The 17,337-nt window shown below is 38.6% G+C and overlaps 1 protein-coding gene across 2 annotated transcripts in view; it reads left to right on the forward strand.

Annotated features, from left to right (window-relative positions):
- The window catches only part of RMDN2 (regulator of microtubule dynamics 2), a 50,197-nt gene that overhangs the window by 31,765 nt on the left and 1,095 nt on the right, over window positions 1-17,337 (forward strand). The window contains exons 8-10 of one of the 2 annotated variants that reach the window (XM_050894226.1): window positions 5,141-5,239; window positions 6,998-7,051; window positions 7,140-7,220. In XM_050894226.1, the coding sequence (XP_050750183.1) occupies window positions 5,141-5,239; window positions 6,998-7,051; window positions 7,140-7,220 (234 nt within the window). The remainder of the gene's footprint in view (window positions 1-5,140; window positions 5,240-6,997; window positions 7,052-7,139; window positions 7,221-17,337) is intronic. The other variant, XM_050894227.1, reaches the window with a different exon arrangement.

Here is a 17,337-nt window from a genome sequence, read left to right on the forward strand (position 1 = left end):
AGGAAAAGATGATTACCATATAATTGTAATGAAGATGCTTTAAAATATCTAGTAAGCAAAGTAAACCAGTGTTTAGTATGTAAAAGAGATGTTACTATTCCAAAGAGAAACAACTGCAGCAAAATAATTTTCATTTAAAATGTCTTTGGTGGTGGACAAAACTTTTTCTTCTCAGCCTTCTGTGACAAAAACAGGCTTTTTAAAGTACATATCTTTTAGGGAAGGTTTAATGTTTTAAATGTACACTTGAGTTGGTTCATATGATTTAAAATAAGTACAGTGCTTAGAGCCTTTCAAGTTTCAGCTTTGTTTTTGTTAAGGAAAAGTGAAAACTACTTTGCTCTTCAGATCAGTAAGAAATACTTATTGGAAGTTAATTGATCTGTGGTGCGTGGTGTATAGGAATTAGTTTTCTTTCCTTAGAGTTTTGGGCGCAATTATCTGATAATCTTTTATAATTGTGTGTTTGTGGGGTTTTTAGTGTTTTCATGTTTAGAATAGCTTTTAAAACGGAGTATGTATCTAATTAAGACTTATGGCTACTTGCCATTACAGGACTGGCACAGAACAGTTAGCGTATACTTGTTGAACTGGATCAGATCCCCTGGTAAATGCTAGTGGGGTGTTAAAAATTAGATCTCTTGGGTTTTTCTTTTTGCAGGTTACATACCATGTGTTGGATTCATCTCTGGTGTATCTGTTTGGGTTACATCAGGGAACAAATTGACCCAGTTCCTTTGTCTGTGAGCTCTGTAAGTCTGCTCCCCTTACTGGAAAGTGAAAAGCCCAGGGAATTCAAGTTGGATAAATGCCTAAATGCCTGTGCAGACTGTCCTGGTTCCTCAGCTGGCAAGAAAGAGAATATTTATGTTGGAAGCCAGTATTTTAAAACTGCTGTCCAGTTACTTAATCTCTTCCAGAAGTCAAAACATTGCAAAATTATTTAATACAATTTTACATTAATATATTGTAATAAAAGAGAAAAAGAAACTCTCTGGGGATATTTAAGTAGGTGCCATTAATATTTTACTGAAGCCGGATCAATGGGATGATTTTCCTTTATGGAAGACAATTGTGTGATCTGTCTTCAGTGAGCTATTAGCAAGGAAACATCAGAGGAGGAAATCCTTTAGGGCTGCAAGTCAATCCTGGCTGAATTTTCAATCCAAGAGGGTTAGTTTCCTTGATACCAACATCCTGGAATTTGAAAAGAGCTGTCAATGGGCAGAGTTTGCATCTCATCAAAGACAAAGAGAAGACAAAAACCAAAAAAACGAACTCCAGCCAGTGTTTTAGTTCATATGTGATTTTTGCTGATCCTAGGCTAAGGAAGAGAAAGAGATGTTAGGAAATCCCTTTTGCCAGTATTTAGGGGAGAACCAGATTTTCTGCCTTGATCTTCATAGGAGCAAGAGACTTGAGAGGAGTGTGCTGGGTACAAACTTTATAGTCAGCTGCAGTTTAACTCTGTGGGTGGCTTTCTTCCATCTCTGGTACTAGTAGAGATTCGGGTAGAATAAATGGATGAGAGCTTGCTGTTTGACAGATCTATAGGAGAGATCGTTCGAGACAACCATCTCTGTTAGCTTTGGGATACTGAAGAGTGACCTCCTCTCTTTGGCAGAGGCCAGGCTGTCATGGTGACCCACTCCCCTCCAGCCCTAGGGAAGTTCAGGAGTTGGCTGATGGTCCCTCAGGCCCTTGTTTTTCGCTCTTGAGCGAGTGGGACTAGCTCTCCTCATGTATGGCAGCTGGGGAGCAATGTTCCTTGAGTGACCCAATACATTAAAACCTGATATTCTGTGGAAATACAGTGTTCCTTGCAGTGGTCTTCTGAATTTTCAGGCTGCTGGGGGGACTGACATCAGGGCTTGGGAGACCTCAGAAAACAAAATTCACTTAAGGTTTGGAAATCATCTGTAGAGCAAGGGCAATCATCCTTTAATTTTGTTGTTGTTGTTGTAGCTATTACTTGCTGCAGTAGCTGTTTTTCTTATTACTTTCTGCTATCCTATGCCATTCTTGGAACATGCATTAAGTGGAATCATGGTTCTGCTGAAGCTGATGACAGTCACAGTCTCTTTGTACTTGATTTTGTATGGACCTCCAGATATGCTTTGCACTATTTGGAATAACCTTGACTGTAGAAGTCAAATTTGCACTACACTAGAGCATGCTACACCAGGGTTTCTGTTGCCTGTGCTTGCTCACACACAGAGAATGCTTAATAAAGTTAGTTGTTATAGTAGGAATGATGTTTCCATTACACTGAACATGGCATAAAGTTTACTCTAATAAAGTTATTTCAAATTAAAGACTGTGCTTTTGTGCATTTAGGGGAAGGGTATAATTTCCTGTTCATCATTATTGCTCCAGGACACAATTTTGTGTCTTGCATAAAACAGGTCTTTTCCATTTGTCCCACCTCAGTCATAGGGGGGTGCAGACTGACTCAGGTGGGGCATGGTTAAGCTGTTGTGATGGGATTCGCTCATCTGTCTTTAGCCATCCACAGGGTATAATTTTCTATGCTCCTTTTGTAGTTGAAGGAAAGAAAGAAGAGAAAGAGAGGAGTGTTCATCCCAGGCTAATGTAGGTGAAGAGGAATTGCCTAATGGAAATGCCTCTCTCTGTATCGACCATGCAAGGAACCTGGACAACTCGCATAAACTAGGCACTTCATCTATGGATGGCTAGAGTTAGCTGCAATGAATTAATCAAGCCAGTGGCATATAAGTCTGCTCAAAACATTACAGAACTCTCAGACTATCTGTGTAATAGTCACAAAGTATAATGCTGGAGCCAGTGCACATTGAAGAAAACTCACTATTGTGCATACATGCATTTCACTTTTAAACATTGTTTTAGGTTGGTGGGATTTGTAATATAAAAATTGCCAAGTGCATATATGTTTGGGCTTTTTTAAGTTTGAATAGTGCAAAGCAGCACCCAAGCCAGACAAAATAAGGACTAAAACCTCAGTAAATCAGTTCTGAATAAATCTTGTAAGAAAATAAAACAACTGCCAGGAAGAACTTGTGTTTTCAATAGGTAATTATAACTCCACATGGAAAAACTGCAATTTTGTTTCCTCACTATTGCATAACAGCAGACACGTGTGTGGTAATTGTATCTATGCAGTATATGTGTATCTCCAGGGTGTTGTGTGGTCTTGCAGAAAACAGTGTAAGCATATACATTCCCTTTATCTTTTTCCCTCTCTTCCTCCCTCTATAAGCTACCTCTATCTTGATGTGGTGGACCTAGAGATACAGAAAACCTGTTCCTCTTCCAAAAGAATAGAGAACACTACAGCAGCAGATTGGTGTGAAGAAAACAATACTTTTGCAAAAATCCTTTTAATATCTCTCGCAGAATATGTCTCAGAAATTATAGAGCAGCTAGGGAAATGAAGTGTGTGAGGGAATTGTATACATACCTACAATCTGAAGTTTTAACCAGCATGCTGCTGTTTGTAACACAGTGTGAAAGCACTGCAGTGCAGAGAGGGGAAGCATCTTGTTGCTTCAATGAGTAAGAACTCTGGGATTGCTGGAGAGCTTTTGTAAAAAACACTTTATTCCCTTAGAAGAGGCTTCCAGAGTGGGATATGTGAGAGAGCGAGAATGAAAAACAGCTTTATTTTCTTAATATTGTTTCTCTCTGGAATATAATTTTTAGTGGTTTTGTGTGAAAGACTTACTGACGGCATTTAACAAAGAAGGCATTGGACCCTGCCGAACAACCAGCAAGACTTGACCAGGATGCCTTCTGTCTCAAAGCAATGTTGCTCTTATGTAGCTAAAGTCATTGGGGCCAGATGAGAAAACATGATCCTATGCGGTTTCCTGTTGTGTGCTGGCCTGTATTTGTACTCTTTGCAATGGTATTTTTAGGGCAGTTTGCAACAAGAAATAAATAGAACTTGATGTATGTTCAAAAGAGAAGCATTCTGGTTGATGGCTGTGGATAGTTATGTGTGGATGGATTCTTATATTTTACCATAATTAACTGACATCTACTGGATAATTGCTGGATTTAGCTGGAGAAGGTGGGGGGAGCAGCAACAGCCCTGAAGAGATTGGGAAGCCAGGGAATGAAGTGGGAATAATCTAAAACTATCGAAAACCATTTTAATTTTTACAGCAGTAAGACAGACTTGAGTTCAAGGCTCAGCTCTGTTATTTGAATTGCAGCTCCCTCTGAAAGAGATGTCCCTATGTGACTCATATTTCACCTCCAGGTCTCTGATGAGAGGCTCTCTTTCTTTGCCTGTGTGTATCCCTTCTCTGTGTTGCCTCTGCATCGATCGGGCCAGAAATTGCTAGGAAAACACAGAACCTTGTTTTTTACCTTTTTTAAACTCAGCTGTACTCTGTGACAGGAGCCATCAGTGCTGTGGTTCAAACACTGATGTGAAGGAATAAAGTCCTGACTTTTCTTTACAGATGTAGTAAAAGTGTCCAAAGGAGGGTGGCTTCACTTCTCCATTTAAACAGGCTCCAGTCTCACATTGCATTTCTTAGCAGCTCCATCCTTCATTAGAGATGTGAGGTGTGTTTTGCCAGATTAGGTGATGGAGCCAAATACCTTATGGCAGTAACCAGAGCAGTTTCTGTCAGGTGTCAGTATATGTAAGGAAAGAAGTCATGTACGTTGTGTGGCAATATGAAAGTTCCCTGAAGTCCTTTTATAGCAGCCCATCTTCCTGAACTGAGAAGAGGTCTTTGGCAAGTGTTATTTGTCAGATTTGCAGAGGAAAAAATGAAGCCTATTTCTTAACAGTGGTTGTCACCAGCTTCTGTGTAATAAATGAACTTGTTTTACAAGCGCCAAAAGCACTCGCATTTTGACTGTAGCAACAGCTTTTCATAATGTTGAAAAGTAGTCAAGTACATGGACTATCATGCTAAGCTGTCTGCCTCATGAAAACCTTAACAGGTTTAAAGCACTATTTCTAATCTAAAATCCAAAAGACTGTGCTTTGAGCTGCCAAATTGACAGTATAAAACATTCCTTGACAGGTTCTTTTGCAAAATAGGTTGTATAAGTAGTACAGTGCCACAGGACAGTATTTATTCCAAAACTGAGAAGCAACCCTAAAGACTTTTGTTTGTCTTTTTTTTTTTTTTAATTATAGGTAGCTCAGTTGTCTTGGATTGAAAAGAAAGTAGCTGCTGCGCTCTTTGGGACTCCACCAACTTCAACAGTAGAAGAAGCATTGCAGAATTTCCTTAAGGTAAGTCCTAGCCAAGGGTTTTCCTGTGTGACTGTTTACCAGCTGCTATATGTGACTGTTGTCAAGATGTCTGCTCAACAGATTATGTTCAGTATATAAATCCAGGGCTCTCCTAAATGCTGCAGAGCTCTCTACTAAAATATTTTTTCTTTTCTATTTTAAAATTAGTTTGGAGATGAGTGGCTAGCACCTTTCTTCTCGTTCTTTAGTTTTAGGGAATTCTTCAATGACTTGCCATGGTTAATAGTTATTGGATGTAATGTGAGATGGATATAGGTTAGTTATATATGCCATTGAAACAAATTAACCATAGCGATAACTGATGATTTGCCTGTTTCTGCAAGAGGGTTAACATAGGCAAGGAAAACTTTGACATTGTGACACTTCCCTTTTTCTGATCTGAAGCTCTTTTCATTGAATTTCAGTAGAAGCCTTTCTTGTCCGTGGAGATGAAATTACCTTTGTAGTGAAGTAGAAAAGAAAGCTCTGTCATATAGGTCCATGTTCCTGGGCATTCTACTTGAATGCACAGTTATGAGAAAACATCATATGAATAAAATAAACCTGTCTTTCAGTGTCTTTTAAATGAATCATTTCTACTTTTGGAGCTGAAAAATACAAGTTTTTCACTTGACTGAATTCAAAGCATAAACTTCCATCATTACAATTACTTTCAGACAGTTTCTCAAAGGAACTGGACAAGCATATTTTCTTCACTATCAAAAGTGCTTGTTTTCTGTGTTCTTAGTCTGTTTAAAGATGGAGTGATCTCCTGAATTTTGGACAATGCAATACGTTACCATCTTCCCAGTTTAAGAGATTTTATCTTTAAGGTCAAACTCCAAACATGGTAGAAATAATTTGAAATGTTGACTTTAGCTTCAGGGCATTTTGTGGTGGGCTGCAGAGTAACTGTGGTTTTAAGTCATCTTCTGCAACAAAAAATAAATTACTGCCTAAAAGACAACTGTTTGGGTTTCTTTTTCAGTTGTTTGATAATACGCAGTTGTGGTGAAAGCAGCATTGTTTTGGTCCAAGGATTACAGCTACTATAAATTTTACTAATGTAATTTTTGTCTCCCAAAAGCTGTTTGTTGATTAAAGCTGCTTCTTGGTTAGTAGATAATTGGTAAGGTTTTTACTCATCTTTCAAGCTTCTATATCCTTGATGTGTTTTAAAAGGAAGACAATCTTGAAGTTTTTTAACGACCTGAACTTTTCAGATGGTAATGTGAAAAGAAAGGTGAACCCAGAGCTAGAAGATATGGGTCTGTGAAAAAGAAATAATTACAAAGTTGATGAATACAGTTCATTACCCTTTACACAAAGTGTGAATGGTTAGTTGCTTGTTTATTTCTTTGATGAGGAATTAAATATTAATAATCTAGAGAGAGCAGTGTCTTCCAACCCACCGTGTAAGTGAACGAATCCAATAGATATTCTATAGAATGATCTGATATCTTTACAAAGCACTGAGGGAGAGAGGAGAGCAAGCACTACAGAACATTTTTATTACAGCACTGTTTTTATGTTTCAGTATCAGCACCTCATGTGCCTGGTTTAGGATTTGAGTTTTGGGTTTTCTTGTTTTCTTGAGATTTTTTTTGAAGTGATAAACAGATTGCAGTGCACACAGTAGGGATGATTCAGTCTGATGTTTGAGGAAGCTTAGTGCATTACTAAAAATGTTATGCAGACCACATAAATCTCATCACACAAGTTTTATGTCTATTTTCTTTCCTGTTTTTTATTACTTAGGCAGAAGAAATGTGTCCAGGATATTCCAAATACAATTATGTGTATTTGGCAAAGGTAACCAAGTTCTTTTAAAAATAATGATTTGTAGGCTCTGGTATTCTTACAGTGGTCTGACTGGAAACAAAATGTTTTTTCTTCTCAGTGCTATAAAGATCTTGGCCAGAAAAACAATGCACTGAAGTACTGTGATGCTGCACTGTCAGTTCTCTCAGTTACTAATGAGGTGGGTATTGAGAGTGATAACTTGCTCTCTTGTGACCGCTGTCTTGTCTTTGGCACCCATTATTGCACTGTCAGTAATAACATAATGTTTCACTTTTTACTCTGAACACAGAACTTGCCTTTTTCCTCCACTCTAGGTTGGCTCATTACAGTTGTCTGTGTCAACAGCTTTAAACAAATCCTTGTTTGGGGAACTGTCAGGGACTTGTCTGTGTCAGAGGCTGTCAGAAATTGAATTGCACTCTTTGTAATTCAACCCATTTCATTAGACTATCTTAAGCATAAGCAGTTGATTGTGTCACTCTAGCTGTGCTCAAATTTTGTCCCAGACCTACTTTTTCTCAGTTGAAAGCATTCTGGATTTTTGTCCCACAGTCTCTATCTCTGGTCCTGAAAGCCTCTGGTTTGTGATTCTTGTCAAGGCCTCCAGGACAGTGTGTTAGCTATAGCAGAGGTAGATGAGTTATTCAAGATTGCCTTTGTCTTCAACCACAGTGCAGTTAAGGAGGCATAGTTCTTCCAGTTACATCTGCTGGAACATAAGTTTATTCTAAGAGATTATTAGGTTCCTTTTTAGGCCCTTTAGAATATTTTTAGTATGTGGACGCAAAATTTTACAGATATTTGAGAGATTTTAAGTGATTTAATTTCTCAAATATAAACCAAGTCATGGCAAGAAGGTTCACACTGTCTGATCTCGTGTAGAAGCAAGTTCTATAATTACCGACCTATGACTGGAAACGTCTTACCATCCTAGAGCGTGACAAGTTCAAACCTGAGCTTTGTCAGCCTAAGGGACCCCCTTTGAGCACAGCAGATGTGGTAGGGAGAGAGAGAGGTGATTCCAGAGACGAATTGGCCCTATCCCATTTAATTCTTTGAAGTTAAGGAAAAAGACCATTAAATAGCTCTGTAACTTGATTGACAATAAATGCTGTGTGTGGAGCACTAACATGTTTATGTCAAGTGTTCCTGCTGGGAAGAAAGACCACTGCATGCTTCACCAGCAGCTGCTCGTGGGTGGCCTTTATTTTTGGCCCTAGTTATCATATGTACCAATCATAAATTAAGCAATCATTGCTTAAGTTCAGTGTTCCCTTAAATATGTATTGATACAGATATGACATTAATAATCTCTTAACTCTGCTTTATTCTTTACTTACTGTTGAAATGTACCTTCAGCTTGCCTATTACAGAACATAGGAAAGACTGCTATAAATTATCTGTTATTTGGTACCTAACATCTTTGCATAAAAAGTAGGACCAATGGTGTAAGGGAGAGAGCATACAACTGAAACTGCTTGAACTCAGCCTGTTTTGTGTAGATCTGCACTGACTGTGCTGGTGAATTTTTTGTTTTTCCTGTATTCAACTTACTATAGGCCAGGTAATCTTGCAATGAACTCTGAAGCTGTCTAGTAAAATTGCAAACAAACATATATCACAGAAACTTCTGGTGGGCAGAAGACTGCCTGTGTTTAGTAAACTGGAAGTCATTCAACAATTCACTCCTTGAAAAAGTATAGAGAGAGCATAGATTGGGATCCATCTTTGATAACAATAGCTGGACAAAATTTTGGTGATCAAAGGTAGTTGCTGAGGCTCCCCCTACACTCGGTGGAGAGAGATAGATGCATCCAGGTGCCCCATCCTGCCTCTCTCTCTCCCCTGATGGCAGAGAGAGACTAGATGTGAAGATATGTGTAAGATGTGTACCTGAGACACCTGACTCCTAGACTGTGCAGTTAATGAGAGGTGAATCCTGCCTCTAAAGTCCAGTGTCATCAGTCTAAACGTGAGTTGGAGTTCAGTGCGTCCTGGGCCACCTGGAGGGGCTTAGTCCCTGGTAAAAGGAACACCCCATCATATTTCTGAAGTACCAGCAGACCTGAGAAGGAGGGGGGACCCTGAGGTGAGAGCAGGAATTTGGGAGCAATCTGAGGGGTGGGTGTGTGTATTCTGGCAAGCAAGGTGGTGATGTGAATAAGAATAATACTGGTTTCTGAACAGAAGAAAGAACGGCAAATGGGCCCCCAAAATCTTTTGTCCATCTGAAGAGGACTAGATGGTTTTTCCTCTTCTGTTTTGATTAATTCTATAGATATCACAGATTTGTCTGCTTTGTCTTGTTTACTTGTGGTGTGTTTTGAGTTAAGTTTAGAAAAAAAAAGTCCAGGAAAATAATGGCATTGGGGCAATACTGTGTAATTCAATTAAAAAAAAAAAAAAAAGGCAGTCAGCACAAGGTAAAACCAAATACACGCTGAAAGGAATTACTATAAAATGGAGATCTGGAACACAAACTCTGCTGATGCTAACTGTTACCTCAAGTCCCGTCTGAATTAGAATATTACATAGCATGCTTTGGTTATTGTGTTAGAGCAAGACTGTTACTTATTTTGGGGGGAAACATGTTGGAACTGAAGTAGTTAAGGGCTTGGAGCTGTACGTAAGAATAACATTTAGTCAGGTTAGTTTAAGGGAGGGAAGAGACTGTAATAAGACTAAAGAGACCTTGGGGAGACAGTAATAATACTATTAAAGTGCCTGAATTGACTACAGCTCTGTAAAAGATGAAGTTCATGATCTGAAAAAGAAAATGCAGGTCAGCAGCAGTCTGAGGATTTCTTTCAGTTTGCCACAGCACAGGATCTCAAGGTTGTCAGCAGCGTGGTATGGTGTCACAGTCATGCGAAACCCATCATTCCCAAGTGTAATCATAGTTTCTCATGTGAGTTTTCTCTCTTTCTTCAGGCAGGGGAATTCCTTTATTGTTTTTAAATGTTGGCTTCTACTGAGAAACATATATATGTATAAAGGCATAAAATCAGGAGCAGACTGAGAGACAAAGTTGCTGGAAAGGTGCCACATTGAGGAAATGTATAGTATTTCATGATACAAATCATCCTGCAGCATAAGTATGAAAAATAATAGTAGACAATGGTTTACTTTTTATTGCTTCTGAGCATCCACAGTTTCCAGTGACTTCAGTGGGAACCAGAGGTGCTCGGCATCAGTAAAATAGCCCATAGCTCATTTTAATCCTCAGGTCAAATTCTCAGCTGGTCTAACTCAGGGCACTTCTTTGACACTTTGTCTAGGATTCATTTCATGTAACATTTCAAGCTAAGTGAGATGATTTTTGTCTTGAATGTTGTATCACATCCAAATATCCCTTCTGTGCATCTGTTCTACCACTTACAGAGTATGTTTTTAATTCAAAGGGTAGAGGGACTTCCAAACAGAGGTAAATCTTGTTAAAGAAAAAAAAAATCAGATGGCCTGTTTCAACCCTATTATGAACCTAAAAAAGGATACCAAAGAAACTATAAAAGAAGAGACAAGTTCTGACTGAACGACTCCTATAAGTCCTAATACCAGTTTTTTAAAATAGTTTGGCACATTTTTAACTAATGCATTTTTAAAAAAATTTTAAAAGGAAATACAGGAGATTTGGTGCAAATTACATCTGGAAAATGAAACTGATGTTACAGTGCTACTTTAGAGACCTTTCTCTTTATCCTGTCTACTCTAAACAAAAACCTCCAATGAATCATACGGTCCTTCCTTGGCCATAAATACTGTCATACTGTAGAGTGGTACTTCACTGCTGGAGGTGCACGAGACATTAAATTGTCCTGCTTTTCTCTGGTTGCTCTCCAGGTGGATAACCTCAGGGTCCTGGGAAACATTCACCCCTTCAGTAAAAGAGATCCTAATGTTCAGGGCTGCTGTGAGTTACTGTAAAGTGCATAACAGCTGCTCTGTTTATCTAGTAGATGTTGTATTACCCTTACTGAGACTCATTACTTTGTAGTGCGCTCAAAGCCTTGGTGAGTGTGACTACATGAAGGGCTGTTGAAACCAGATGTGGTGGACTACTGTGTTGGAAAAAAATTACTTTTTTAAATTTGAGGAGAAAAATGTAATTTAAATTTGAAAACATGAGCATTTGTGGGTGTGTGTCTGTGTGTCTGTGCTTGATTAAACACATAGCGCTTTGCATGTAAGGGGAATAAGACACTAATTTCTTGTTTATAACAAAGATTATTGGGTATTTTCAAGGCTGGCACTTGTAGAAAATTAAAGTCTCAATGTAGGATTATAAAGTATAATAGTAAAGAAATTATTTTTTCTTGTATCTGGAGATAAGCATGGGCATGAGAGTGAACTCTCTGCTTGTAGGACCAGTAAGCTCACCACAAAGGGATTAACAGCCTAGCAGAGAAAGAGATTAAAATTTCAAGGTTCTGGTCTCTATGACGTTTTTTGAAAATGAATCTAAAAAGCATCCGTTACATTACAAAAAATGTAGTCTTGGGAGAGCTGAAGACAGCAAAGCAGGAAGAATGCAAAGCAAATCTATTTGCACTGAGAGCTGCTGAAAGTCTTACTTAAAATGCAGATAACTTCCCTGAAGCTGAGAATGTATTTTACAAAATTATTGGTGATTTAAAAAAAAAAAAATCTTAAAAACACTCCCTCCTTCCCAGCAATTACAAATGAAGGCAATTCAGAGTTGAAATTAACAAGTGAGAGAGATTTAGGTATTACAGAAATTGATCATTATGGCATTCACTTCTTACAGGTGTAGAATGGCAGGAAGCAGAGACTTGTTAAAGACTCTGCCTTTGGCCTCAGTGACATTTGAAACTCTAGAAAAGCCCATGTGGAGGAGGAGGAGGTAAATGCAATGATGGGCAGGAACAATGGCTGAATGTTTACACAAGAATGCAGCTGCTGAGGAGAAATCATGCCCGTAAGATTTTCTTACATTTTTTACGTCACCATAACTGATCTCCCTAGTCATTAATTTACATTTTTAATATTGTCTGTAAAGAAAAGAGTGGGTGTTACAGAGCGATGGAAGAGAGGGCAGAGTATAAACTTAAGCACCCGTCAGTTGTTCCTGTTACAACAGACCATTTGTGTATCTTGAATTTTCCACAACAGATTTTCCAAGAAATGCCTACTCCAGCCACCATAGATTGGTCATATGTAGCAGACCTCACTGTGGTATTTCCAACAGATCTCATGTGAAGCTGCTGTGGTAATCTGCCCTTCTAAGTAAGATTTTGAGGAGAAAAAAGTAATTTACTTTTGCTTTTAAATGAAGGGTACAAATTACTACTTGTTTGGGAAAAAAATACCCATCAAAACTATGTGAATAATTTGGGTTAACCTTATAAAAAATGTTTTTGTTTTCTCATCAAACAGAACATTTTCTTTTCTCAACATCATCAGCCTAATACAAAATGTCATTGTTTTCAGAGGATATTCATTCCTTTAGATTTTATGCACGTTTGTTCTCCAAATGCCAAGCAAAAGTCCATGGTGTTTCAATTACAAAGTAATGGAAGTATTCAGATTTGTGTTCATTTTGAATTCTAGGCTATTGTTTTCCTGCTAATACTTTTTGTGGAGTTGAACAAGAATTTCCTAATAGCTACCACCAACCCAAAATTAAAATATCTTTTGAATATACTTTAAAAAACTGTTCCTTAATTAGTGATTCTGTTTACACTGAATATGAGTGCTTCAAGCTCAGGGAATGGGCCTTTTAAAAACTCATTATAAAGAGATCAGATTTCAAACTGTAAAATGCTGGTAAAAATGAGACATTTGTAAAAGAGCTCCTAAAAGAATTTGAGACCTCCTATATTTTACATTATTTTGCACTTCAGAGAATACAGTCTATTTTTCTCTATCTTAGTGATCAGACTGATTTGCCATCTGCATGTTTTTGAAGTTCTTGCCAAAAGGTTTGTTTGCATTGTCTGCTTATTCTTTCTCCCCCTCCAAAAATGATTCCAAAAAATGATGAAGATATTTTTTGCAGTGTAGTAGTTTCATACATAAGGATAAAGTCTATCCTGATAAATACTGAGCTTATTATATTTATGATTAAATTGACTAGTTTATCACTAAATATTCATTTCAACATCCTATCAAAGGTAACACAGTTTTAGCATAGTTCTTAGTGCAGCGAGACCGATCAACAGACGATTCCTCAAAGCATGGAGTGTATCTCCTCCGCTGGTGTGCTGACAATACAGGGGCAGAGTGGGAGAAGTATTCATGGAGGTGGTGGTGCGCTGCAGGATGAAGAAGTTCGCAATTGGTTTCCTATTTTTGTAGAGTGGCCAGGGGAAGTCAAGCTTCCAGGAGCTTGAAATATATTGTCTCAGAGTCAATATACAGGGCAAAGGAAAGCCTCAACAGGTATCTTTCTGAAGGGGCTGTAACTGGGTGTGATCGTGTTCAAGCTGTTTCAGTGATGACTGCACAGAAAGAAGGGCTGTAGGTCCCATTGTGGTGGGGGCAGCAGCTGGACAGAGAGAGGGGAATGTCTTGAACGCCAAAAGCTCCACGTTGTGTACAATAGTAAAAGGAAACCAGATTACAGGTGAAACTTAGTCTTTTAAGTTAGAAAAGAACTAGTGTATAAAAATTTTACATGACTATTAATTATTCTAAATTGAACTCAGCCATTTGTAATTTTTCAACAGCAGTCCTTGAACTAGCTGAATTGTTTATTCACAATCTTCTGGGTGTGAAAGGGTGTTTTTCCCTTTACTTGAAGTATAATCAGAAAATGTGGAATTATTGTCAGCTATGTATTTTAAAGCTGTGCTTGCCTTGATCCTAAAAGCCTTGAGAAGTCATGGTTCATCCCCAGAGGAAGATTCTAAAAATATGAAAGAACATAAAATGTCCTAACTTGTGACATACAGCAGTCATATAGAAGGTTGCAAGTGGATGATTGCATTGGTTTATTGAAATATCTAAGGGGAAAAACAGTATTATGCAATTGTATGCAAATTAACGCCTAGGCGTTAGTAGGTGTCTATTCTGTCTATCATGAAACTGAGAAGGGATAGCATATAGCTTTATATGATTTATATTGTCCACAAGAGTTCTTACTGTCTGATTAACAATCCTTGTGTATGTTTGTGAGTCTCTTCTGTTACAGTCCAGGATTTCTCCTGGAGCTGCGAAGGAATGACACAGCTGTACCCAAAATCAGGGGTGGCTCTCAGCACCTCATTGCTGTTACCACGTATCAGAGTACAGCTTTGGACCACCCTTGCAGCCCAGCTCATTTAATATACCATGTAGCCCTGCTGACTTCAATGAAACCCTACAGGATGCATGTCAGCTTGGGATTTGGCAGTGGTTACACACAGTTGTGTTATAGTTGGCTGGTGTAACCATTTTGGTTGTGGTCACGGGGGTCTATCATTCTCTGTTGACAGTTGGGACTTTGTCAACAAGTGCACACATGTGCAGTGCCTGGGTTGAGTGTGTTTAGTGCATAAGGAAATAATTAACAGAGATGGAAGCTAAAATCATTATCTTTCTGTCTCTGCTTCAATTGCCATTTAATTTTTACATGCACATTTATATGTGTATTTCTGTGTGTATACATATTTATCAGTAAAATTTTTCAGCAGAAATTAACTGTCAAAATGTGGACTACCTCCAGTTAAGCCAACATTCCCTTTTTCCCGCCAGCTCTCTCCTCTGTCTTGCTCTTGTTTTCAACTCCCTCTCTTCCCTTGTTCAATCCCTGGCCTCCCAGGTCTTTTTTTCCTGTGCATATCCCCTGTGGATGATGAAACATAAAAGAAAAGCAACTAAATAGGAAGAGGGGAAAATACAGTCACTGACCCTGTAATTTGAATACCTTTTGTGTAGCAGTTTGCAGAACATTTTGAACTCATATTTAACTCTGAAAACGATATGAGAAGTGTTTAATAAATGTAAGCCTTGACAGTAGAAAGTCAAAGTTGAAAATGGCTGTGTATTCAGTCAGCGCTGAACTAAGCCTCAGGGTGAACAAATGGGACTGACGCAAATATATTGCATTCCTCCTACGACTTGCACCTCTTCCTCTCCCTGCCGCACTCTAAAGGGAGATCAAAGCCCGCCCATCTTTAAAAAAAAAACAACCCAAACCTCAACCAAAAAAGCCAACCTTATTGTTCATTTTTAGAAAGCCACAGACCCAGAACTCAATGAGAAAGAGGGTTGGCCAAATACAGGACTTATGGCTTTGTCTTCCCATTAACAGTCAAGCTTTGGGCATTAATGAAGTTTTCATCCTTAAAACTGGAGGCTGGTACACTGAACAGAGTTGTGCCTTCTCTCTCCTTTTAGCATGACACACCTCTTGGTCTGGAAGGACTCTATCCAAAGGTGACATAATAGTTCCCTTCACTGACCATTCTCAGCTTTGTTCTTAATGCCATTACTGATTTTTTTCAATGCTTTTGCCATCTGAGTTCTTACTATTAACTGGAAGCTGCTGGCTCAATTAATGCAGCCCGTTAAGTAGTTTGCAACAGTAATTCCTGCTTTTACTGATGTAGTCTTGTTTAGAACTGGCAACCCAGAGGAAGGATGCTTTGCATGTTTGCAGTTTCTTCTCTAGCCTGTTCTTAGAACAATCATGGGTTTGTTTCATTCTTTTTCCTAAGCCCAGAGGAAGATTCAGGAAAGATTGCCCAATATTTTTGGGACCTTTGCAACTCATTAAAGCTCATTGCCCAATATAATCCTTTGCTTCTAAGGAGAGAGACAATTATACAAAGTTGTTTGGAGATATATTTTTTAAATGCTGTATCCTGCAGAGTGAGTAAAGAATCCCATCAACCTGTGAAATGCTGAACACCATTCAGATATAAGAAAAACTGCACCTTTATAATTTTTGGCTTAGAAAAGTGTGAAAAGAGTAGGACCAGATACAATTAAACCTTTTTCATTTTCTTAATAGCATGGGACAATATCTGGCTTTTTAGTTTTTTGTTCAATGGCATTTAGAATCATTTTCACAAGTTCACCACAGTCAGTACAGAAGAGAGTGTTATTTTCCCTGAATTAATCAACATATCAATACAAATATTGAATTTTCCAATTTTTGTTGAAAGCCATGGGCTGGTGCTCCAGGCAGCCTGTAGTGACGTGGAGTTTAAGGGGTGCTGAATTCAGTGTGACATTTCCTTCTGTTAGAGTATTTTGGCAAGAGCTTACTGGCTTTGCAGTGTGTGCCTTTTAAGGCCTCTGATAAATGATTAGGCAGATAGTTTAGCCTGTTGTTGCCAGTGGGAGCAAGGCAGCGACTCCAAGAGGAGTGTCCAGCTAATGTATTAATGCCTTAATCCAGACCAATAATATAATGTAGTTTGACATGTCTGGCATATGGTTTCTATCATCTCAATATTCTTCTCTATTCCTCCATGACATTATAGACAACTAACCAAAATAAAGAGAAGCAGAAATTTCTTCACCCGTAAAATGTATTTTTAAATGTCCTGTATTTTGTTCCAGCTCTTTGGTTGATTGGATAATGAAGTGATCCTGAAATTCAGTGATTACTTCACTGTCTGTCTACAGTATTTTCTTTCAGAATTGCCTGTGGTGGTATCTGGGAAAGAAATACTGGTCTCTGTCATTAGAAATACTTGCACAAAATTTGTGATGTGCAAAGTGTTCTTTTCACTTGCATTGCTAAGTACACATGGGTGCACGTATTGGGTGTTTGGACCCTTACCAGCCTGCAGGTATGAGGTGCTGACTTTTTAGAAATGTGGTTTTAAACCGAGGTGCATTTTGCAAGCTAGAAGTTTTGCAGTGGCAAGTAAAGCAAGTGGATTATATCCAGGAGACATTTCAAAAATAAGTAGAAAAATGGAGGTTTTGTACTGTGGTTACATGTTCATATGCATGTACCGCTTTCTGAACAGATTATACATGGAATAGCCAAAACATGTCACTGGTTACCTGTGAAAGAGCCTGTGGGCTGGGTTTGGTTTAAAGCCCCGTGCAAACTGTGCACTTGCACATTGGCCTAAAAGGAGCCTTTCCCTTCTGTCCTAGGAGGTATAATATAGTGTTGGTTCTGAGCATAGCAGATTACTCACCTCTTGCTCTCCCATTGGCTCCACTCTGCTATGAGCCCAGTAGCGTAGGCAGAGCCCACCAACACCAGTATGGAAGATACTGAGGGTGTAGTCAGTCCATGGTGGTTATTACAGGTAGGTATGGCTGTATGCACTGAAACCACAATCTAACCTATGTCGTTAATTACATTTCCCAATGTTTTCTTGTTAATTGCA

This window comes from Gymnogyps californianus, chromosome 3 (assembly GCF_018139145.2).
Source record: "Gymnogyps californianus isolate 813 chromosome 3, ASM1813914v2, whole genome shotgun sequence".
NCBI lineage: Eukaryota > Metazoa > Chordata > Aves > Accipitriformes > Cathartidae > Gymnogyps > Gymnogyps californianus.